The following is a 23662-nucleotide window of genomic DNA, read 5'->3' on the forward strand; positions in this document are numbered from 1 at the left end:
TGTGGTAAAATTCTGGCAGGTCTGCCTTGAGAACTGTTTTTGCAGGAAAACACTATTTTCTGCTAGGGTGAGAGATCTGTTTATGCCCAAAACATAGGGAGAACCATCTGCTGTGGTCTTGGCTTGAATGAAGGCCTGCTTTGCTAGTCATCCTCCTCTGTAGGGGTTCCCATTTACAAATAATCATGCAAACTTAACCTTTTTTCAGAAAAACATTGCCAAAGTGCCTGCATGTGGCTGATAGTGACATCTGGACTGCACTACAGCTTTCTAGAGGCGTAGGCCTGGCTTCTTTGCCATCCTAAATTCTCATGTTCAAGGTTTTTACTGCAGTCAGGCATGGAACAGCAAACAGTGGCTGCTCCAGGCCTCTGGTTCGCTCAGTTGTTGGTGGTGGGTGGATTTGGTTGGATCCAAGCTGTGTGTTTTTCTGGGTTTGTCATTGCAGGAAGGAAAGCTGGTGGAGAAGGACACATCCACGTGGCAGCTGCAGGGAGAACCCACAGTGTTGATTACATTAGCTCACATCTTCAATTATTTCTCCCCTCTCATGGTGAGTTTTACCTGCCCATTACAAGCTTCTGTAGTTCTTGTTTTTGCTCTTGCAAGGCAAAGTAAACCTCAGCTTTCTCTGGGAAGTGATTGTGCCGTGGAGGACTGTTGACCTGGCTCTCTGTCTGCAGTGCAAGGTGTACCTGGTGGAAGATGTGCTCATGACCTTCCTGTTGAGCATCCTTGAGCGAGGAGGGGCAGTGGATGCCCACCCCCTTATTCAACAGCTACTGGATCTCATGTGGCTTCTTATGGAGGTGAGTTACTAGGGCGCTCAATCACAGGGAGACTCTGGGAGGTGCTGAGGGGCTTTCCCTAGGAAATGCTGATAGTGTTCAACTTCTTTCCCCTCCTGGTGACAAGATCCACCTTTTTTTTTGTGGTAGACCACCCTCTCACCTAGCTCAACTGGTGAGAGAACTGCTTCACACACAGAGAATGAGGGTTGAATGCAGAGTAATTGGTAATGATGAGAGTGGCATTGAGTTAATAAGTAATTTCTAAACTTCTCCTAATGCTGAAGGAACTGGTAATGGTGAATGACTGCCTGCTTCTGGAAACATCAAGTTTATCATTAAGAAATGGTCTCTTGGATGTTGTTAGTGCTAATGTGTCAGTCAAGGTCTTAAATGCTACTGTGTGTTGCAAGAGATCGACCAGAGTGTGCAGGACTGGGGTAGAAGTGGGCACTGTCACCACCTCCTGCACTGCTGGGGAAAGGCCTCCTCCAACTTCCCTTCCTGTCCATGTTGGATGAGGCCACTCCTTCCTGGGACTCTTGTTTGAGGCAGCCTTTGCTGCCACTGGGAATCTGCTGCTGCTGGATTGCTTGGCTGGTTACACAGAGCCAGTCACTGCCAGGGATCTGCTTGGAGACAGCATGTCTGCCCTTTTGGGTAACAGATAACAGATAAGGGACTGGCCCAGCCAGCTGTCATGAGAAGTTTAATTGACAAATGTCATGACTCCCTCAGGCCCATCATCCTAGAAGTGACGCTGGACATCTTGGTAGGGCTACTGTGTTTGTGGAAGAGTTGACTGTCATCCTGCTGATTGGCTCTGAGTTGGACTCAAAAGACAAATCCTCTATCATCACATTTATGCAAGAATAACTTCTTTCCTTTCTGGGTTGGTTCTTCTAGCACTGGGTAGGTTCAGGGGATAATGAGGATGGGTGATTCTACTGAACAAAGAGGGGCTGGGACTTTGGCTTTTTGTAGATGACTTCAGGATTGGTTTTACTTGCAAAACTTGTTTCCATGAGGCAAGGGGTTGGCACCAACTTCTGCTTGGGCCCTCTCCTGCAGAGTGAGATGGACACTGTGGGTTCAGAGCATCTGCTTGTTCAGTTCAGAAGTGAATGCTTCCTTCTAAGGTCACACTCTGAGAGCTATAGCAGTTCCTGACTCCCATGTTTTTGTTCTTCAATGTATTTCTTATTTTCTCAGGAGTATGAAGTGCATGAATGCCTCAAGCAGTTACTGATGTCCCTGCTGCGGGCGTACAGGTTCTCCCCCATCATCCCAGACCTGGGATTACAAGTGAGTTGCACTTCTGAATCCTCAGGAATCTGTGACTAACCAGCTTCTGTTATGTCCCCTTGTCCAAAGGTACATGAGGTTTTGGATTTTACAGTTGTTTGATCCGGAGATGGCAGTTTTGTCATATTGTACCTATCAGAGAGTTGTATCATCTTCTGCAGATGGAATCACTTTTGTTTCTCCTGTTTCCCTAGATTCACTACCTCCGGCTCACCATTGCAGTCTTGAAGCATGAGAAATCCAGGAAATACCTACTCAGCAATGTTCTGTATCCTTTGTGCCTCCTCCTGTCTCAGTTTTCCCTTCCCTCAATAATGCAGCCAAGGACATTTCAAGGATCTGCAGGTTGTGGGAGGCAGAAACCACCCTGTCCTTGAGAGGTCATTTCTTAGGTCTCTTCTGCCTGACACCAATCTCTACAAAGTCCTGCTTTGAGGAGTGTGAGCAATGTTATATAGGCCACATCCTATCAACACAGAGGAGCTCATTTCTACCTGACTGACCTCTCTGATATCCCTAGAGCAAAGCCACTGTCAGAGCAGTGTAGCTTTATTGTAGCAGCCACTGTGAGAGCTGCGTGAGGCTTCTCCCGGGAGAAGGGGGCTCTGGGTCTTGCAGTGATTGCCCTGGATTCATGCCCTGTGCCTGCTCCCAGTGTAGCTCCTGTGCTTGCTTTAACTCGGCCGCAGGTTCGATGTGCTCCGTTCTGTTGTGTTCTTCTACATCAAGAGCCCTCTGCGTGTGGAGGAGGCAGGTTTGCAGGAGCTCATTCCCACCACGTGGTGGCCAAACCGCTTCACCAAAGAGGTGAGTACAGGCACATCCACTAAGGAGTGTGAAGAAATACTGTGGCCTGATGTCCCCATCATTTTCTGATGAGGAGATTGGATGGCCTTTGTTTCCAGCTGCGTTAGCACTAGAGGGTCCTGCGGAGCTGTAGCTTTTCCATTGCCCTGTCATCTTTTATGTCCACTTAGAGGGGATGTTTGGGGTGTGGTCCTCAGACAGAAGAAGGGGGACAGTTGTCTGTGGCAACAGATTGGGAAGGGAACCTCCCAGTGTCTAAGGAATTCCAGGTTGATAGGGGTGTCCGCAAAAGATCTCCCGCCCTTACTTGTTAGAAGGCTGAGGAAGGTCTGTTCAGGTGTGCTGCCAGCTGCACTCACACACTGGCACATTGTTTTAGGGAGTTTCTGCTCTTCATTTGGCAAGACATTTTCTCTGTGCTGTGGTCTCCTACTAATGAGTGTCTATCCCCCAACCAGGGCAAGGAGAGTAAGGAGGTGAAGGAGGAGAGTGCTGAGGAGAGACTGAGGCGTCGGGCGTATGAGAGAGGTTGCCAGCGGCTCAAGAAACGCATTGAAGGTTTGTGAGGAAGGAGGGAAATTGCCAGGATCCCACACCTTTTGTGCAGCCAGGAGGGAGGACCAACTTTTGAGCTGTTTCCAAATCCCCTTCACTACCTGAAGTCCAGCTGTGTTCCTGTCAGGACAGGCTGTGCTGCAGGGGCAGGAGCCAGCCATGCCATTTTCTGGTGGCAGGTCAGGATTGCTGGGACCCCACTGCACAGACCTGCAGCCCCCCATCATGGGGCACAGGCAAACCAAAACTCGCCTCCAGGGGTGTTGTTTGTCAGCTGTGGATGAATTTATTGCTAGGTGGTGAAGGAGAAAATTCTCATTAGCTTTCTGCCAGCACTAATTCTTCCTGGGCCCCTCTGCTGAGGAGGTAGCCTTTCTCCTGGGTACAGGTCACTGCAGTTGGGGTTAAGAGAGGTTAAGTTGCTCTCCAGTGCTTGTTTTCTGATGGTAGATGTGTGTCCCCATTTTAGTGGTGGAAGGTCTCCAGGTTCAGATTCTGAAGCTGCTGCTGAACAACAAGGACAGAGGAGGGGTAAGCACTCTGTGGATGTTTGGCGACAGTATCTCCACGTGATGGACCTTGTAAGGCATAGATTTACTACCTGATTTTCCTTCTGCCAGGGGGAAGCCTCCAGATACATCTTCCTAAACAAATTCCGCAAGTTTCTTCAGGAAAATGCTAGCAACAGAGGGGTAAGTCAGAGGGCCAACCTTCCCACGAGCCTCCAGCACCTTCAGGTTGGGAGCAATGCCCTTTTGGCTGGGCTGCTTCCAGCAGTTGATCCACTGAGGCCTAGATATGGCAGGGAGTGAGGAGGAGGGAGATCTGAGGCCAGAAACCAGGCAACTTATCCCAGTCCTATGCAGTGATTTATAGGAAAGTGGACCTTGGGGACAGCCCTAGGTGGGAGCTGAATGTCCTTCTATAACCCCTCGGGGAGCATGGCTGTGGGGTGCTCTGCTACAGCGGAGCTTTGGCATCCTCTTCACTGCCTGGGTGAGGACTGTTCTTCTGGCCCTGGATCAGGCTGTTGGCCTGAAACTTTGGGAGGTAGGCATCCACTGGTGCAGGAAACCCTCTCTTCACCTGCATCTCTGTGTTTATCATCAGCCCCATCTTTGGTGGTGGAGTGTGTTATCCCTCCTACTCCTCTGTCAGACCAGTTTGTTGTTTAAGTGCCCAGGACTTTCTGGAGGTGGAAACTGCTGCCTACCATTAGGACTGGGCTCTCTACCAGAGCTGGAAGCTAGAGATGCTAGTAAAGCTGAGAACACAAAGTTTCTGCCTCCCCCATGTGGCCCCTGGGACTGAGATGCATTTTCACACCTGCCCTGATGGTTGGACTCTCATTCTTGCCCTAGAACTTGACTGTGTTGTGCCCACCAGAGTACATGGTGTGCTTCCTGCACCGCCTCATCGCTGCCCTGCGCTTCTTCTGGGATGGACACAAGGCAAAGACCCCAGCTGCCCTGAGCAGTGAAGGTGAGGCCTGGGGGAGAGGCTTTGAAGGCGTTTCTGTGGTTAGGACAAGGTTTGCTTCTCAGTAATGCTTTCCAGAATGATGGAAATTTTGTGTTTCTCATGGGTGCTTGAGCCTTCTCTCACTCTGTGACCGTAGTTCCCAGTCACCCTGGGAAATTCCTGTGTGCAGCTCTATTCCAGTTAACATCCACACCTGAGATTTGTTTGTCACTTCCCCTCTCTGCTCTAGAGCAGAGTCTAGTACTGATAATGAGTCTGTGGAAGAGCAGCTCAGTGATCCCATAGTCAAAGTTTAGGGAAAGATATTTGTCTAGCTTTGTGGTTCCCAGACTGTGGAATTAAGGGGAAACCAAGTCAGTACCAATTTGTTTCCCACCCTTAAACCCCACCTTGCCTGTGCTTCCATGATCTGCTTGGCATTCCCTTTTCTTACTTTAGATTGACCCTTTCTCTAGATTCAATAAGTGCTTTATAATCCATGTGGGACTAAGTGTCAGAGCTGGAGTAGCCAGGTGGAGAGCTGCCAAGTCTTATGATGATCCAGTTTACCCCAGTGCCTGCGGTTTGAGGAAGGAAGTTCTGGGAGGCTTGTTGTTGATGGCCCTTGGTTGCTCCCATTTCTGCATGGATCTAATGCTTCCTCCGTGGTGGAAATCACCTCTGCCTTAACGGCTTGTGCTTTTATGGCAAAAATCTTGTTGATAAATGTTAGTCTAGGCTGGCCCCTGGAATCTGCCTTAGGAGGCCATACATGTCTGTGTGAATCCTGTGCATGGGACTCATGGAAAAAACAAAAAAAACCAAATCTTCTCTGCTTTAGAGGCGTATGTCCCTCCTCAACTCTTCTATAACGGGAAGGTGGATTATTTTGACCTTCAACGACTTGGAGGACTCCTGTCTCATCTTAAGAAGACTCTGAAAGGTGAGTGCTCTCATTTCCAATATCTGCATCCAGGTCCTGGCTGAAGTTCACCCAAGAGACATTCCAGGGAGGGAGCTGTGGGTAATGAATTTTGATTAAATTTGAGGAGACTTGAATTCTAATGAGGTGCAGGTTACTCTGAAGAAGACACCCCATCTATTGAGTGGAGTGTCCTTTAAGTGAACAGTTTACTGTTTGTATCCCTGAATGGGGCATGTGGCAGTTGGAGGAAGGGGATAGTCTGGGAATATCCTCTGGTGTTTTGCTCTTGCTGCACCACAGCCAAGGGCTGGGAGCTGTCAAAGCACTGACCATCAGCCTGGCTCTGCTGGGCGTGAAGGATGTCCAGGATTTACTTGCTGTACCACTCTGGGCAAGGAGTAGCAGCCCTGTGTATGTACTGCAGCTGTGTGTTTGTAAGCAGCCCACTCCTCTGGCAATAAACTTCCAAAGCCTCCCTTAAGGAAGGATTAGAAACCCCTTGGCATTCCACTGGACTTGATTTGTCTCTGGTTTCTGGCTAATGTGCCACTTACCTTTGCTCAGATGTCTCTTCCTCCCCAGGATGTTTGTAAGATTAGGACCATTTTCTCTGTCTCAAGTTAATCCCTAGTTTTTTCAAAATTAGATTACTTAACTTAAGAACTACATAATCTCCTCTGGTCTCTTACCAAAGTATCCTGAAGAGATTTAAAGACAGAGCTGTGGATTAGAGATGACATTCTTCAGGCTTTGTACAGCATAGACATCAGCACAGCCTTCCTCTGGGCTGAGATTGTTTCTGGTGTGAGTCTCAGTCCTATTGAGTTAGGGACACATCGTGGGACAGCATTGAAGAACTGGATGCTTAGAAAGTGGTCTCAGGTACAGAGTTTCCTTCCCTGCACTATTCTAGTCTGGTCCTGGTGGTTGTCTCCTGGTTCCTCAGTTATCCTATTTGTAGCTGGTACGAGCAGGAGCAGAAATGGGTCTTGGGTGAGCAGCACCCATCACGGCTTGGTCTCTGTTAGTGAGGGCAGATCTGTTCCATGGAAGGAAGCCGGGGGAAGGTTCTGATACACCATCCAGCTTTGCTGGCTGCTTCTCTACTGCCAAAAAGCAGGAGAGAGGATGAGCCCAGGGCTGCCTCATGGGAAGTGAAAGGTGACTCCTGTGTTCACAGCTGCTTTGCTGTGCTCTGTGCAGATGACCTGGCTGCAAAAGCCAATGTCCTGATTGACCCTGCAGAGCTGCAGGCAGTGACTATGGATGATCTTGATGAAGATGAGGAATCAGCAACATCAGCAGCACAGGTGAGTTGTGTTATTCACCTGCAGGGGTCCTGGTGCTGGGGCAGCAAGTTCAGCCTCTGGCCAGAGAGGCTTTGCTTTAGAAGAAGACAGTGTCTGGGCCAGGACTGTAACCACTCCATGGGCAACCAGATAAACAGCTGCACTTGCATGAGAATCATTGGAGATCAGCAAGGTCCTGGATGTTTGAGCAAGGTCCCAAGTTTGAGCAGCAAAATTTTCTTTGCTGTGCTCTCTCACTACCCACTGATCTGAATATGCCCCCTCCCCTCCATGGCAGCTCATGGTGCTTGCATTTGGAAGGGCAAGGCAGCGGCAGACAGAGCAGCTCCTTGCTGTGCAGAGCTGCTGCTTGTGCCTGGCATGTGCCCTTGGAAGAAGGACTGTCCATTTGCTACCCTGGCACTGCTGGCCCAACCATGATAGGAAGGGTGTCCACTCATCTTCCAGTGGCCACTGGACATCTATCCCAACATCCTTGCAGAGACAAGGGAGGATCAGCAGGCAGCCAAACAGCTGGAACTCCTCCCTTCATTTAATTTCAGTCCCAGCGTCCCTCTGCCGCCCTGGCCATCGGTGGAGCTCTTGCCAGGCCTGGCTGGCTCAGCTCCCCCACCCTGGGCCGTGCCAACCGGTTCCTGAGCACGGCAGCCGTCAGCCTGATGAACCCGCGGCGGCCGCTGGGCGCCCTGGAGAAGATCAAGGTGCGCACACTGAGCGTGGAGCAGCGCACAGAGGAGGACAGTGAGTACTCTGCTGTGTGCTACCGTGGCCCAGGAGGTCCCTGGCAGAATGGCATCTTCCAGCTCCCAGTACTCTCAAGAGAAATGGAATCTCTTTGCTGCCAGCATTGCTCCTTCTCATTCCCAGGACGTGCTGACACCCAAAAGTCTGCAAAGACCCAAAAAACCCCTTTGCCATCCTGAGCATGACACTGGTGATGCTGTCACTCTCTGCGTGTAAGGAGATGCTGCCTTGGTTCCTGCACGTGCAGTGAGACTTTGCAGAGAGGTGGTTCAGAGGCAGTTGTAGCCACGTTTACTCTGAACACAGACTAGCTGGAGGATGGTGTGTGCAGGAGCAGCACTGTTTCTGTTGCATTGGGCCATGCAGGTCTCTCAAGCATATACAAGGCTTGAGGAAGTTGAACTTACATGGCCTGGGTCTGTCTGAACAGATCTTATGGGTCAACTTGATGCAGGCAGCGAGATGGGAATGGTGTGTTAGTGTATCTAGTGACTCAGGTGGGCTGGGAAGGGGCACTGTATTATAGAGGCACAGCGGGGCTTTGGCTTCAGAGAGATGCAGGCAGAAGCTGAGGTGCCAAAATGCTGTGCTGAGAATTCTTTCCTGTCTTGGGGATGCATTACAGTTGAAGGCACCCATGGAAACGAGGGTCTCTTACTGGGCAGACCCCCAGAGGAGCCAGACCAGCCCATCACTGAGAACTCCCTTCTGGAAGTCCTGGATGGGATAGTAATGATGTACAACCTCAGTGTGCACCAGCAGCTTGGGAAGGTAAGCAGCACGTGCTGCGTAGGAATCCATTCCCCCAACGTCCAGGCTTCTACACTGACTCTGTTTCCTGCTTATTTAGTGACTGTATGTGCCCTTTCCTTCTCCCAACAGATGGTTGGTGTGTCAGACGATGTGAATGAATATGCCATGGCACTAAAAGACACAGAGGAAAAAATCAGCCGCTGCCCAAAGAGAGTAAGTGTTTCTGGACTCCCACTTCCACTCCCTCCCTTTCTGTGGAGGGAGTGGGAATCAGTGCTATAAAAAGCATCCACAGAAGAGCTACTATCCCCTTTCCCTCCTGCCAATGCTACCTAGGTAGCCCCAAGGTGGTATTTGCTTTTGCATTGTTTGTCCAGCCCTGAAAAAGGGTGCTATAAATGGCAGTGACATCTGCCCTCACACCTCTGCACTCTTTTCAGAGGAGAGACATCCATGAGGAACTGCTGAAGAGCCAAAAGGTCTTCTCTGAGAAGCTCAATCACCTAAGCCGGCGCCTCGCCTGGATAAATGTCACCATCTATTCAAAGGTGAGCAGGGGTGTAATTCCAGCAGCTCAGAGGAGACCAGTGAGTGACCATCAGTGCTGCTTGGTTCACGTGCCACAAGTGTTGTTTTCCCTGGTGTTGAAGCAGTGGTGATGATCTTTGGGGCTTATTGTCCCTTCTTGTGCATTGGAGACTCCTGTCCCAGGCTTGGTTCTGTAGTGTTTGTTAGGGCACAGCCCAGTCTGATCTGAGCTGGGCATGGTGCTCTGGGCTTTCACTTGTGGCAGAAGAGTACAGGTCGAAGGGAGATTCAGTTCTCAGGACATGTCAGAGGATAGAGGCTGCTGTGAACCACTGCCCTGAGCTGTGCTGTGCATCACAAGGGGATCTCACTGCTGCTGCTCTTCCTGAAATCTGCAGGATCCAAGCTGAGGGGTTTTTGTTGAGGTGTTCTCCCCTTCCTCACTTTGTTTCCACATAGAGAGTGTGTTCTGCATTTAGTAATGCAGTGACTATTTGCACAGGTTGTCCCTTTTTCCCTGAATTCACCATTTTCCAGGATAAAATCTCTGGTCTGTTTTCTGGTGAGCAGTTTTGCTGATCTTTTTCTGTCTTCCCTTGCACATTGCCTTGCCCCATCTGTAGCTTTTTTTGTGCCTGGGGAAGACTTGTTGCCTTGAACATGCAGGGGCAGCAGGGTCTCTGCATGTGTCCCAGGATGTAAACAGGGAGGGGAAGAGTAGTTCCCATGAATGCATCTGGCAGAGCTATAGTGGCTGATCCTGGCTCATGAGCTCTTTGCTTGTCCTCTCCTTCACTCCTGAGAAGGACTGCAAGGCACAATGCTGGAGGCAGAAGGTCTCCAGATGCAATAGCATGGCCCATGCTTGCCAGAAAAGAACCCTTTCTTCCCACACTACTCTGGAAGGGCTGAGGGGCATCACCAGGGTGCACTGCAGGTATGGCTGTGATGGCCCTTGCAGAAACACTTCATGTCTCTGGATGATCCATTGTCATACTAAAGGCAGGTGCTGCCATCCATCAGGAGTGTGGTGTCACCTTTCTGGATGAATCAGCAGCATCTGGGAGTGAAGGTTACAGCCTTCCCTGCTTGTGCTGCTGTTCTGGTCTGCATGGCCCACAGGGAGAGCAGCTCAGGAGCTGGCTCAGGGTGTGGAATGTGCCCTGGGAGCCCAGTGAGATTGCTGTGGAGCCAAATGTGCCTTCAGGGCTCCATCTCACAGCCATCCTGCTCTTTCTCAATGAATCCATCCATCCAGTGGCTCCTGTGTCCCTGGAAATTGTGTGCACTGGAGGATCACATCAGCGTGAGCGTTGCAGGCATTGCTGTTGCTGATGGAGAGAAAGAGCCTGGCTCTGTCTAGAGGTGAAGTCCCACTCTGTGCTGTGTCACAGCACAGCAGAGGCTGCTCTTTCCTTGGGGGAATTAGTCACTGGTTTATTCTGAGCTGAGGGATTCAAGGTTAGACAAAAGGGAACACTACAGCTTAAAAACACTCTTCGTTTTAAAGCACATAATCCTGCCTTCAAAACATCCCTGTGGGAATTCCAGCTTATTTTATTACAACACTGTATTTATCCATCACACTGTGGGTAATCACATCTTTGTATCCTCTTGGTGTAGGCTTTCTTCAAGCTTGGCAATACCTGAAATGATGTTTTGAGGTTGTCAAGTCTTAATAAAACCAAATGCAGCATTTCTTTTACCTTAATGTTGTCTGCACAGTTGCTTTTTATCCTGAAAGCAGCAGTTTGGCTGAGATGTGTGTTGGTGTCAAGATAAAAATGTCTTTTAATCATTTTAGATGATTTGCACTAGTTCAGTCTAATTTACGGAACAAACCCATGAAAATCTCCCAAAGGTGGTAACAACATACTTAGAAAAGCCACTAAGCAAATAAAATCCCTTATCTGCACCTCTGATTTTACTTTTTTCTTTAATTAGAAGTGTAACCCTTCTCCATCTATTTTTATGCAAGTAGTTATTGCTTATGCTATTTCTTGGCATTGCAGGATATGAAATAATATTTCCTCTTTTTATGGCTTTGTTGGCGCTCATTTTTATAGCTTCAAGTTATGTAGATGCCCTTCAATTTCCTGGTTTTAATTTAGGACCCCCAGAGTTTTATTTAGAGAAGCAAGAGGCTCCTCAGGACAGTAGATCTGGTTGAATGGCTGGCACAGAACCTGAGAGGCTGTGGCTGCCTATTACAAAGATCTGAGTTGGTGTGAGCTTTCCACCAGTTCCTATTTAATCCCTACAATGGACCAACTTTCTTTCCAGCAGATTTCTGCTGGGTTTGCTGGTGTCTGCTTTCTTTCAGCAATGTCTTTGGAATCAAAACTCACTTCCTTTTATTGCCACCAGGCTTGTGTGGTGGGATTCACCCTGGCAAGGAGTAGTGCTTGGAGGGTCTAAATGCTCAGTGAGACAAAGCCATCACGTTGATGACAACCATGCTCTGAGCTTGAGGTCGGTGTAGAGATCTCAGAATGTTCCTTCCACCTGAAGGTTCTGTGGCTCTGTGAAAAGACCAAATGCACAGACCTGGTTACTGAACTCAGAGCAGCGGTCTGAGGAACACCTCCGATACGGAGATGTTTCTGAGGTCTAAGTGTGGTGCTGATGGTTGTTTCTCCAAGGAGAAGCTGGATAAAACTCACTGGGGATTGTTGTGTTCTTCCTGGCCAGGAGAAGATGCAGGATATCTACTGGCTGCTGCGGGTGTGCATCCGCACCATCGAGCACGGTGACAGGACGGGCTCGCTCTTCGCTTTCATGCCAGAGTTCTACCTCAGCGTGGCTATGAACAGCTACAGTGCACTCAAGAACTACTTCAGCCCTGTAAACAGCATGGAGGAACTTCCAGGTGAGGGCATGGGGAGGCCTTGCTAATTCTGTCCTGATAAAGTCACATCCTTATGGAGAAGTAGCAGTAGTTGGGCATCATCCCTTCTGTGTCCTTTCCTGGTTGTGATGTGCTGCACCAGTACATTGTGTGTGCTGGGCAGGTGCTGAGGCTGCTTTCTGAGCGGGTCACTGGTCACTGTGCTCAGACAGGGAGCCCATGCCTTTGCCCAAAGCTCTCACAGGGTTGGCTATAGTGAAAATCACTGGCAGCTATGGATTGTGTTTCCAAAGGAGTATCAGGAATGGGCTGGGATGCTCTAAGATGTGAGCACCTCAGCAGTGTGTGCCATTGCTTTCTGGTTTCTGGGTGGGAGGAGATGTGCCATGAGTGCAGAAATTGGGAGTGCTTTCAAATTCCCCTGGGATTTGGGTAAGTTCCTATGGAGATGACCACCCACATGGTGCCAGGAGTCTGTGTTTAGGTGGATTTCCTCTGGGTACGTTCTGTGCTTTCCTGGCTAAGTGACCCTGCTGAGCTCTTAGCAAATAGTTCTGTGCTTTCCGGAGCCCACGAAGGTAAGAAAAGCTTCTGTTCCCACCAACGAGACATAGCTGAAGTGTTCACATCCTTTAAGTGGGGGCTGTGCCTGCTGTGCAGGCAGCAGCAGAATTAAGCAGTAGCAGATTTCTTAGGGCCTGCAGGCTCGACATGGCTTGTCTTCAAAGATCTTCTTTGTGTTACTCAGCCTCTTCTGCACCAGGCACCTCTCTCTTGCCATCCGACTCGATTGCATGGTTTTATGTTTCTCTGAGTAACTGTTTCAGACTCTGCAGACCAAGGTGAGAGGCTCTCCTGGAGATGAATGTGTCTTCCCAGCTGCCTGTTTTGACAACTAGACACACAACAAAGCTGTAGCTACCTGTTACAGGAATGAATTCCATGGCCTGTGCCCATCAGGCCGTTGGTGTGACCCCTGCTCCCTCCTTCTCTTGCAGGCTATGACGAGACCCTGATGCGCCTCGCTGCCATCCTGGCCAAGCATTTTGCCGACTCGAGGATTGTTGGCACAGGTAAAAGCTGCACTCCTCTGCTTTGGAGTGATGGTGCCACAGATCTGGTCGGTCCCACTGCCAGTGGCTCACCAGACTCCTGTTTGGATCTGTCTCCTGAATCTATTGAGTGCTTTATGCATTCACATACAAAGAGAGGCTGGACACTGCCCTTGTCTGGAACGTCCTGCTTAGTTCAGGGTTAGATACATGACCTAGGATACCCTTTGGAAAGCAGGACTCATGTCCCAGCTACTTGCATGTCCAGTCTGGGGTTATTCCTTAGCTGCCTGAGCATAAGCACGCTCTCCATGTCAGCTGGGACAGGGTGCCTCTCAGGCACACTGAGGGGTCAGTCCCTTCCAGCCCCTGGCACTCAGGCGCTCCCTGTGTGTCCTTGGGTGCCTGGCCTAGTCCCTTCTCGTTCCTCCTCAGACATCCGGGACTCCCTGATGCAGGCGTTGGCCAGCTACGTCTGCTACCCCCACTCGCTGCGTGCTGTAGAGAGGATCCCAGAAGAGCAGTAAGTGCTGCCCTGCCTGTTCCTGGGGAGCTGGGGCAGGGCTGGGGTGGTGGCAGGGCTGGGTGAGAGAGCAAGTGGGCTGCTAAGCACCACTGAGGGTCCAGGAGCTGCAGCACAGTGCTGGAGTTGATTTAGGAGCCTTCTGTCACCCTTATACCTGTGACTTTGCTCTGCCCCAGCTCTGTGGGTCCTACAGTGTGTCCTGTTTAATCCCCTGTTCCCAAAACCTGTGGGCTGACCTATGTCCTTGTCTGGTAGGCGGATCTCCATGATGAAGAACCTCCTGGCTCCCTACGAGCAGCGACCCTGGGCACAGACCAACTGGATCCTCGTCAGGCTGTGGCGGGTGAGTGTCCTGCATCCCAGCCCCTCCCAGCATCTGGGGCTGGTGGGACACTGAGCATTTCACTTTAGAGTAGCAGCAAAACACAACTGTTTTTCCACCTCTAAGATCTTTCCTTATCTCTTTTGCCAGGGCTGTGGCTTTGGGTACAGATACACACGACTCCCACACCTGCTGAAAACCAAGCCTGAGGATGCCAGTCTGCCCAGCCTGCAGAGTGAGTGGGGCAGGGGATGGGCACTCCGGGCTGTGATGGGTGGTGAGGGAGGACCAGCCTCTTCCCTAGCAGCCGTCTCTACTATGGGCCAGGCCAGCTCATGAGATGGCTGCTGAAGTAAAGTGCTCCTGGCCAAATATCCAGACCCAGTCTTTGCAACCTGGCCATCCCCAGCCTCTCTGCACTGGCTGGTGACTCTTGTGTGCTGGGTGGTGAGTTGGACCCATCACAAGGAGGGGTTCTGTCCTTCAAGGGAGAGGAGAGAAGCCCAGGGCTGCATCCTTACCAGAGTTTTACCCCAAAATGCAAGCCTGGGAGAAGGCTCTGTGATGTCCACAGTGAGCAGCTGCTGTGGGGAAGAGTTTTCATGTTTGCCAAGCAGCAGGTGAGAGGGAGTAGGTGCCCAGGGAGGCAGGGCACTGGGCAAGTTTGCAAGCAGGGAGTGTTTTAAACAGGCATCTCTCAGAGCCTGGCAGACTGTCCTGCCTTTGGCACTGCATTTTGGTTCTCAGCACTGTCACTGAACTGAGGGGTTCCTCAGCTCTGTTGTGGCTGAGAAAGATGTGGGGAGGAGAAAGGACCTTTCCTGAGCTGAAGAACACGTCCCCAGCTTCACCCTTGCAGGGTCTGGACCTCTCTGAAAACATTCTTTACCCTCTCTCTGGAAAAGGCTTTGTGCCAGACCTTGCTGCTGGAGAGCTGGATGGGGATGGGGGACAGGGGGTGCTGCAGCTTGCCATGGGAATGCAGCACATGGAGGTGTGTGCTGAGCCCCACCTGGTGAGCTGTCTGTCTCTGTTTTAACAGCACTCTTGTTCTCTTTTCTCTCTCCTGCCCATGGTGCCCAGGAGATCTCTCTGTTGCTAGTTTCCAGAGTAAGTTTGTTGTGTGACCCTCTCTTGTCTGGTGAAGTAGCTTTAGAGAGCTCCCTGCTTCCCCTCTTCTGTCTAAAGAGACCCTTCGTTGTGGGCAGAGAGCTTCACACATGATTGTTTTCCTCAGTTCCATGGGAGAAGCCAGGTAGGCTGGTGCCCATGTGGCAGTCTCTGAGGCTGCTTCATGGACCTGCTCTCAAACCTGTTTTATCAGGGTTACCTCAAGTGTCAGAGCCTTCCACAGGCTGTGCTAGCCTTGGGTTCCTCTCTTCCTTGAAGGATGATGTAGAAGCCCTGGTACACATGCAGGAGAGACCTCGTGGCTGTCCTCTCACGCTCCTACTGCACAACCAAGACCTTGAATGGCTGCCTCCAGTCCTCTGGGGTGGTGACCAAGATCCCCCCATCCTGGGGAGCTCTGGGGCAGGAGCAGAGTTCCTCAGCTGTGGAGGCCTCACTCCATGTGTCGTGTGGCTCCACAGAGTCTGAGCCTGGAGTGGGCTGTGCTGGCTACTAGGGACTTGCTCTTGGGATTGCTATTTTAAGGCTCAACCAAATCAATAATGAATGCTGATTTAATTGAAGAGGGGACTCAGAGGTGTCCTTGAGATGCTGCCCAGGGAAGGAGGAGGAGACGAACCCCCCACCTTCCCACCCCTCATCTTCACCTTGTTGCAATTTGAGCACTGGCAGGGGACAACGGGACAAACTGCTGAGCTGAAGGAAATCCCTGTTTATCTGGGTCTGCTTCTGCAGGCCAGTCTGAAGGGAGCTTAGGCAAAGGCCTCTTCTCTGGTGCACCAGCCTTGTCCTGCTCTGGGAATGCTTCCTTGGAGGACTGCACAGGTGGGGAAGGTTTGCTAGTGCAGTCTCACAATATCCGTGAAACACAAAGAGCACAGACCTGGTCTCCTCTGCTGCCTTTTGCCCCTGCTCACCGATGATGAGCAATGGGTGGCTGCCTGGGTTAGCCAGCGAGGGGGAGAGGCTCAGAAAGGCTGTCCCTGCTTGCTCCCAGAGTTCTTCCTTAGCCCTGCTGGCACTGAAGAGCTCTCATGCCTCCAGTTTGGCTCCTGAGAGCAGACGGGGCTGTGCTCAGAGCTGAGGCAGTTCTGGTTGGCAGCTGCTGCAGGGACTTGTTTTGGTTTCATCATGGCCTTTGGGCAAGGCCAGGTACTGCTCCTATGTGCACACCAGGGCCAGCCTGGCTTGTAAAAGCAGGAGCTGCAGGGTGGCTTCAGGTTGCATCACAGGGCTCCTCTGCCCCAGGCCTTCTGCCCACGCACCCATCAAGCCATGGGGGAATGTGGATGGGACTGTGAGATCATTTAGCTGGGATGTTGTGCAACAGGGGCCAGACAATTCACCCACATCCTGTTCCCAAGTCCAGCAAATTGCCTAAGCTAAAGAGGTCTTTCAGGAAGAGATCCTGCCTCCATCTGGCAACACCAAAAGTATCAGCTGGTAGTACTTGAACTGTCCAAGCCCTTCTGCTGGTGGTTTCTCCCCCTCGGAAAAAAATCTATCACTTATGATTCCTGATGGAGGTCATGAAATCATAGAATGAGTTGGGTTGGAAAGGACCCTAAAGGTCTAATTCCAACCCCCCTGCTGTGGGGAGGTACACCTTCCACTAGACCAGGTTGCTCAGAGCTCCATCCAGCCTGGCCTTAGACATTTTCAGGGATGGGGCATCCACAACTTCTCTGGGCAACCTGTGCCAGTGCCTGACCACCCTCACAGGAAAGAATTTTTTCCTGATATCTAGTCCACACCTGCTCTCTTTTGGTTTGAAAGCATTCCCCCATACCTGACTTCACCTTTTGTCTCACACTGCTGCTGCTCTGCCTTTTTCTGCTGGCTTAAACTGCATTACAACATTCTAGTCTTCAGAAGTGCTTGTGTACCAGAGTAAACTCACTTCTTAGTCCTTTTCAGTGGTGCAAAACATACAAGCTCTGTGTCTTATCCAGGAAGGGGTTTTGCTTTTCTGTGAGCCCCACAGTTGTTCACCCTTCCCATGTTTTTATCATCCCAGAGGTGCCTGTGTCATGCTGGCGGGAACCCCTCCCTGCTCTGCTGGTCACAGAGCCAAAACTTGCATTAGCTGGAGGCACACACGGATCCCAGCTGTGCCCTGGCCTGTCCTGATGCCTGGCACTCCACCTTATCGATATCTCATCCCCTGAATGCCGCCTGCTTTCCTTCTGCCTCACCCTGCAGCCTTCCCTTTGCTCCTCCAAATGCATCTCTGAATGGGCACAGTGACATGGTTGTAATGCATCTGGACCCTTTCAAAAACCCAGATTAGCATTGGGTGGAGCTGCTTTGTTTCTGAATCTGGTCAATTTGGGGCTTTCCCCCTCTGTGCTCCCAGCTCTACTGTAAATGCCGCAGTGTCCAGAGATCCCTCAGGCTGCTGACCCAGAAGTCTCACAATTAGCCCTGTTATAAGTCTTGCTGGCTCATTAGCAAACTATAAAGCACATAATTACCTTCCTGTGATGAAAGTACATGACCCTGCTTCTTTACCATTATCTAGTAGGAGCACTTATTGAAGGCTTCCACTTTGTCTGCTTTATTAATTTTTAACTCTCTCTAATAATGGGCCTCTGCTGCTGTTAGACTTGCTGCCTAGAGTTTTTCCCTGTAGCTGAAGAAACTTTGCATTTAGCATGGTTAGTTGAGGATGTTTTTTATGTCTTCTCCTTCTATTACCCCCCTCTCTCCTTGTTTTCATCTACCACTGGCTATGTTTGATTACATTCACTTTACCTTTTACATTTCAACTCATGCCTTTTAACCCAAGTGCTGGCTGGAGCACTGAGGCATTCTAGCTCCCTAATAATCCTCTTAAAGAACTCTTTTTTTTTATTTACTGTTTCCCCCACTTCTATCTCCTCTATTTAACTTATATTTTTTCAGGGAAGTTTCTGTTGTGGAAACACCGGATGTATCTATAACCGCTGGGTTCCACGCTCTGTTGCCCACATTAAATGTATTGAGGTCAAAATTTCTGGCCTTGGAAAACCACCGATTTCTGTTCCAATGACTGATGTTTATCTGTCATAATGAAGGCTAAGCCAAGACTGAGTGGCTTTTGTATTAGGGAGGTACAAGTTTCAGAAGCACTAAAGACTATTGCCAGGATCGAGAAAGTATAACCCCATCAGTGAGTATCCAAAGACTCCCTGTGGAATGACATCCCTGTCTGCAGTGGTGTGTGTAAGGGATGTGTCATTGCCCAGGAGGGCAGTGGTACCTGAGGTGGGTGGGAATGTCTCAGCAAAGGAAAAGGAACACAACACCAGGACTAGATTTTTGGATACCACTCATAACTGCCCTGTGGAGAACCTCATCTGGAAACTCATGCAAGGGATGAAGCTGCTCTTGCTGTGTTGCAGGGCTTGTTTCTTATGTTGTTTTCAAAGAGTAGCAGTGATCACAGCATCTTTAGATTCAGAATCCTCTTAGGAGCAACAAAAGCCAAGGAAGTCCACTGTTTCTGGTGTTAGCTTAAAACCTTAAATAAACCTACATAACTGTGGAGAAGTTTGACAAAAGGCACTGGTTTTTAATGCTCTTACAGTCTAGCACAGTCTTTGGCAGCAGCAGGGAAAGCATTTAAGAACTGGAGATTTGTAGCAAACTCACACTAATCATGGAAAAAAGACCACGAGGAAGTAGTCATTGGCTAAAAATCAGGATAAAACAAGTTGTTACAAGTATAAGAGCATCCTTCAAAAAGCCAAAGCTGCCTGTAAATGAGGTAAACTTTGGCTGGGCAATCCATTTTGAGATCTGTCCTGACTTGAAGTGTTGGTAAAAGAGGCTTTGGCAACAGACCAGCAGGACAACACACACAGCTCCTCCACAGGGAGTGGTGATCCTTGCCTAGAACTGCTTTGGTACTTAAAGGCTGGAAGGGGGTTAATATGTCAGCGTTTTTAATAAAAAGCAGTTTTTACACATTGAAGGGAGACTGGGGAAAAGAAGGCACAAAAAACTCTACAGAAAAACCTTCTAATTCTGAATTCACGGGAGAGAAAATGTAGATGGAATTCAGCATGGTCAGATGTAGAGTGGTGAAGTAAGGCTGTGATGTGCCCCTTCAGCCATCACTGACAGAGAAGACAAGGTGGGCTCCAGCACTGACTCCAGGGCTTCTCCATTTGCACCTCATGACCAGCAAGTTCCTGAGGGTCATCCTTGACCTGGCAACCTATTGTAATCTTTTGGAAAAAAGCAGCTTGATGTCCAGTCCAAGGAACAAATTACACAACAGCAATTATGAGGAAAGGAAAACAGAACAAAACCAAAACCACATTATGCCTTTGTGCAAATCTGCCACACGCTTGTGGTTTGGATGCTGTGTGTGCTTCTGATTCCACCTCTCCAAAGAAAACCTGGGAGAGCTGTCGAGGTTCAGGGGGGGATGGCAAAGGGGACAAAGATGTGACAGTTTCTGGATGAGAAACTGTACTGGCTGGGGCTGGTTCTGTTGGAAAAACTATCATAAAGGTCTGAAATCATGGCTAACTGGAGGATATGACTGGAGAGGAGCATCTCACTGTCTCTCCCACCAGAAGAAACGGGTTACAGAGAGTAAATGTTAACAAATAAAATGAGTAGAAGCCAAGCTCCAACCTGAATTCCTCCTGCTGCACACACTGAGCTGTGGAATGTTGCTCTGGGACGTGTTCAATGCTAAAGGCTTACGCAGTTTCAGAGGACACTGGGAAAGAAATCCCAGAGGACCACTAAATATGTAAAAAGGACGTGTCTGGGTTCGGCAGTCCCTGAGCCACGTGTGTCCAAGGGCTGGGAAAGTACTTGTGGGTGGGAGTAGGACATCAAAGACATTTGTTGTGATGAAATCCTTCCCAAAAATGAGCTTTTAGGCAGGATCAAAGCCAGGGTGCTGGCCTGCCTGGGGTGATTATGCACTGTGAGACTCAGCACGTGGCCTCCATAACAACAGAATTTCAATGCATTTGCTCGTGGGTATTCACAGAATAATTCATTCTGTTCCCATTTGAGATGATGGTCTCCTGCCATCCCTCTCTGCTTTGCTAATCCCAGCTAGCTATCTCCCTGTAGTTATGCCTCGCTTCTTGATCCCTAGGGATGTGATGGAAGTTGTCCTGTGTTTCCTTTGCCTGTGCTGGCCCTTCAAGCAGGCTGCAACCCCAGAGGCCTTCTGCAGTCCCAGCACAGCTTGTTCCTCTGGGCACTGCAGTGCTGGTGCACCAGGTTTCCATCTGCTCTTACTTACTAATAGCTTCTAGTAGCGGGAAAATGCAGTTAGGTTGTGTTTTTCCCCTATAGCTGGTAAATCTGCTCAAGTTTCTGTCTCCAAGCCCTGCATTTTAGCCTGTGGTTTGAACTCTGGTACCCTTCCCTCATAGTATTGAATGTTTGTGAGCCTCTCGCTGACAGTGGGTCCTTCTACTGGTGAGAAGCATCTGTCCCATTTGTGCCTCCTTCCTTTCCCTGCCCTTCCATGGGGGCTGGTGCCCCACACAACTTTGATGTGTTTCCCAGCTGCTGGGTCTGACTCTGTGCTCTTGGTAGTGAGGAAGTCCCCACGTACCAAGGGGACATGTCTGTACTTGGGCTGAACCTGGCTGGGGAACATGGGCAGCTCTGCCTGAGCCTGCCAAGGGCAGAGCTAGCCCCAGCTCCATACAGAAGCCTCTCAGGAGTGGGATTCACTTGGTACCTTGCTACCCAGATGCAGGCAGACAGGCACAGCCACGTGATGTCAGGGTGGCCGTGCTGGCTCCGGGCAGCTGCTGCCTCACTGGTATCAGGAGCCACTAATGCTGAGCTGACCATGGGCCTCTGCAGAGCTGAGCAGGAGGGGTGCTGAGCTGCAGGGCAGTGCTCCTGTGCGTGTGGGCAGCAGCAAGCACGGAGGGCTCTTCCCTGGTTAATTCAGGCTGGCATTGCAAAACAGTGCTTGGAGGCCCAACCAGCAAGATCACTGCTCAGAATAGTCCTTGCACTGGCTCCCAGTGCCCTGCCATCTCTGCTTACTGTAAGGCACAAGCCAACATTTCCCAAACCCAGCTGATCTCACAGCCTGCCCGTGCCCCCCACTCACAGCCACTCCAGGACAGGCCACCGAAGCTGTCACTGTCTGGTTTCAGAGCCGTGTCCCTCCACCCTGCTGCAGCGGCACATGGCAGACCTGCTCCGCAGCGACCGCGACCTGGCCCCCAGCTTCCTCAACAGTGTCCTGAACCAGCTGAACTGGGCTTTCTCCGAGTTCATTGGCATGATTCAGGAGGTGGGTGTGCCACCCAGGGCTGTGGGGTCCAGCACTCGATGGGCGCCATGTCCTACACGCAGTGAGGCTCAAGACACACCTCTCAGGATTGGGTGTGCAGTGGTTCCTGGCACGCACAGGAGATGGGATGGGATGGGATGGGATGGGATGGGATGGGATGGGATGGGATGGGATGGGATGGGGGTCACGGCCATTCTTTTGGGAAGGGGCACCTGCCTGAGCTGTCTGCATTGCGTGGCAGATCCAGCAGGCAGCAGAGCGCCTGGAGAGGAACTTCGTGGACAGCCGGCAGCTGAAGGTGTGTGCCACCTGCTTTGACCTGTCGGTGAGCTTGCTCAGGGTGCTGGAAATGACCGTCACGCTGGCCCCGGAGATCTTCCTCGACTGGAACCGCCCGTCGTCAGAGCTGCTGCTTCGGAGGCTTGCCCAGGTATCATCCTGTGTGAAGCAGCAGCATCTGGAGGGGCATGGGAGCCCCTCTGCCCTCTCTCCGGATGTGCAGTGACTTGGGGACTCCTGCTACAAGTGCTGTAGTACTTAAAGCTGCTGCAGAACAAGTGGTGCTCCCTAAAATCTCTATGTATCAACTGTCCCCCTCCTTTGCAACTGGTCTGGCACAGCTGATTTCTACCTCTGCTGGGAGGGAGGATGATGGTTGCTTAAATCTTCCTTCAGGGACACTGTGGCCAGTAAATGCTGAATTCTCCTGTGATGAGCAGTGCCATGAAATCTGGAGAGGAGGTGTGATATGTCTGAGCAAGGAGCTGTGGAGACTATAGCTGCCTTCACAGGGAACACACTCCAATGTTTGGGCAGGTCCTTTATCCCTCAGTCCTAGAATATGTTACCAGACATCTCCACTTCCCTGCCAGGGTGACTGGTACAGCCTCATTCCAACCCACAGCAGTCCTTGGAGTTCAGTAAATTAATTTCTTTTCTGAAGCATGGGAAATCCTGGAAAGCCCTGAGGACAGGCTGTTCTTGTACAATCTGCACTGGTGGGGAGCAGTTATATGTAACTTACCTGTACCTCAAGAGTTGAGACTCAGAGCTCTGAGCAGATGAATCAAAGCAAGACATAGTGGGGTCTGGTACACCAATCATGGGGGAAGTGCTCAGCTTGGGATCTCTGTAGGGATCACTGTGTGAGGAGGAAAATGAGGGGCCCTCAGCATGTGGCTTAGGCACGTTGGGGAATAGGTAGCAGAGAGCAGGGTGCTGCATCATTCCCCTCACTACCTATTGCTGCTATGAAGCTGTGCCCCACCACTGAACATGCCCACAGAGGGGTGCAATGTTCTGCTCTTGTGCACTGGGGTGACAGGAAGAGGGATGATGTATCTGAGAGACCGTGCTCAGCTTGCAGCAGTTGTGTCAAGCCTGGAGCAGTCCCTGCTTGTCCCACTGGGGTTTGGGTGAGAGCTAATGGTGGCTAATTAAGTGTCTTTAGAGTTGATTCCTCCTGTGCTGATCATAGGCAGAAATCTCTGCCTGTGGTGATGTTCTGTCATGCAGAGAAGTTGATTGCTCTCTGTGCTCACCCTGTGCTTTAGACCTGGTAGATCCATCCTGCTGCCAGCTCCAGGCAGGGCTGGACTGTGCTTCACCCTGCTGACACTGCTTTTGCCCACAGCTGCCAGCTCACTCTTCACATGCTGTGGCTGTCCTGGGGATTGTAGTTTCTGCTTGTCATGAGCTTTTATCTGCAGAAGTAGCTTGTCTTCTTGTAGGTGGGAATTCAGATTTAAGTGGAAGGTGCTGATATTCAGGTGTCTTGACCTCAGACTGACTCTTCTGTGGGAGGTTTTGGTCTGGTACAACCACTGTGGTGTGGTGCCACCTTGTTCCGTGTCAGAGCCAAGCTAGGTGTGTGCTGTGAGCCTCCCTCTGCATCCACCAACTCTCAGGCAATGAGCCCAAACTATAAGGACATGCTGCCCCAAAACTTGCTTTTTGGATGCTGCTTACAAGAAAGTCCATCCAGAAAATACAAACCCTCTCTGCTTTTCCCTACACAGCTTTTGAACCAGGTGCTGAACCGTGTGACAGCTGAAAGGAACTTGTTTGACAGAGTGGTCAACCTCCGTCTGCCTGGTGAGTCCACACATTAACCCTGTGTCCCTCTGCTGGAAGCACGCCCTTGGGAAGGGATGGGTGGCTTGCACAGAAGGTTGGCGCAAAGGTGGATAGGATCAGACCTCAGACATGCCACATCCCTGGCTAGGAAGCCAGTCTAGTCCCACAGGCTGCAACAGAAGTGCTGCCTTCAGAAGACATGTAAATCCTCCAGACAGATGTGAGCGTTGGTGCTCTTCCTTGGTCCAGCAGCTCTGGTT

The 23662-nt window shown here is 50.5% G+C and overlaps 1 protein-coding gene across 3 annotated transcripts in view; it reads left to right on the forward strand.

The window, feature by feature from the left end:
• RNF123 (ring finger protein 123) overlaps positions 1–23662 on the forward strand; it is a 55325-nt gene that overhangs the window by 18627 nt on the left and 13036 nt on the right. For all 3 annotated transcript variants that reach the window (XM_027700658.1, XM_027700657.1, XM_027700656.1), the window contains exons 12-34: positions 449–553; positions 684–809; positions 2001–2093; positions 2288–2361; positions 2783–2900; positions 3359–3458; positions 3925–3986; positions 4076–4147; positions 4817–4937; positions 5758–5859; positions 7045–7151; positions 7694–7892; positions 8521–8666; positions 8778–8861; positions 9089–9196; positions 11868–12045; positions 13023–13097; positions 13512–13599; positions 13858–13945; positions 14075–14159; positions 21187–21326; positions 21568–21756; positions 23345–23420. In XM_027700658.1, the coding sequence (XP_027556459.1) occupies positions 449–553; positions 684–809; positions 2001–2093; positions 2288–2361; positions 2783–2900; positions 3359–3458; positions 3925–3986; positions 4076–4147; positions 4817–4937; positions 5758–5859; positions 7045–7151; positions 7694–7892; positions 8521–8666; positions 8778–8861; positions 9089–9196; positions 11868–12045; positions 13023–13097; positions 13512–13599; positions 13858–13945; positions 14075–14159; positions 21187–21326; positions 21568–21756; positions 23345–23420 (2536 nt within the window). The remainder of the gene's footprint in view (positions 1–448; positions 554–683; positions 810–2000; positions 2094–2287; positions 2362–2782; positions 2901–3358; positions 3459–3924; positions 3987–4075; positions 4148–4816; positions 4938–5757; positions 5860–7044; positions 7152–7693; positions 7893–8520; positions 8667–8777; positions 8862–9088; positions 9197–11867; positions 12046–13022; positions 13098–13511; positions 13600–13857; positions 13946–14074; positions 14160–21186; positions 21327–21567; positions 21757–23344; positions 23421–23662) is intronic.

This window comes from Neopelma chrysocephalum, unplaced genomic scaffold (assembly GCF_003984885.1).
Source record: "Neopelma chrysocephalum unplaced genomic scaffold, ASM398488v2 Primary Assembly neopelma1_147, whole genome shotgun sequence".
Classification (NCBI taxonomy): domain Eukaryota; kingdom Metazoa; phylum Chordata; class Aves; order Passeriformes; family Pipridae; genus Neopelma; species Neopelma chrysocephalum.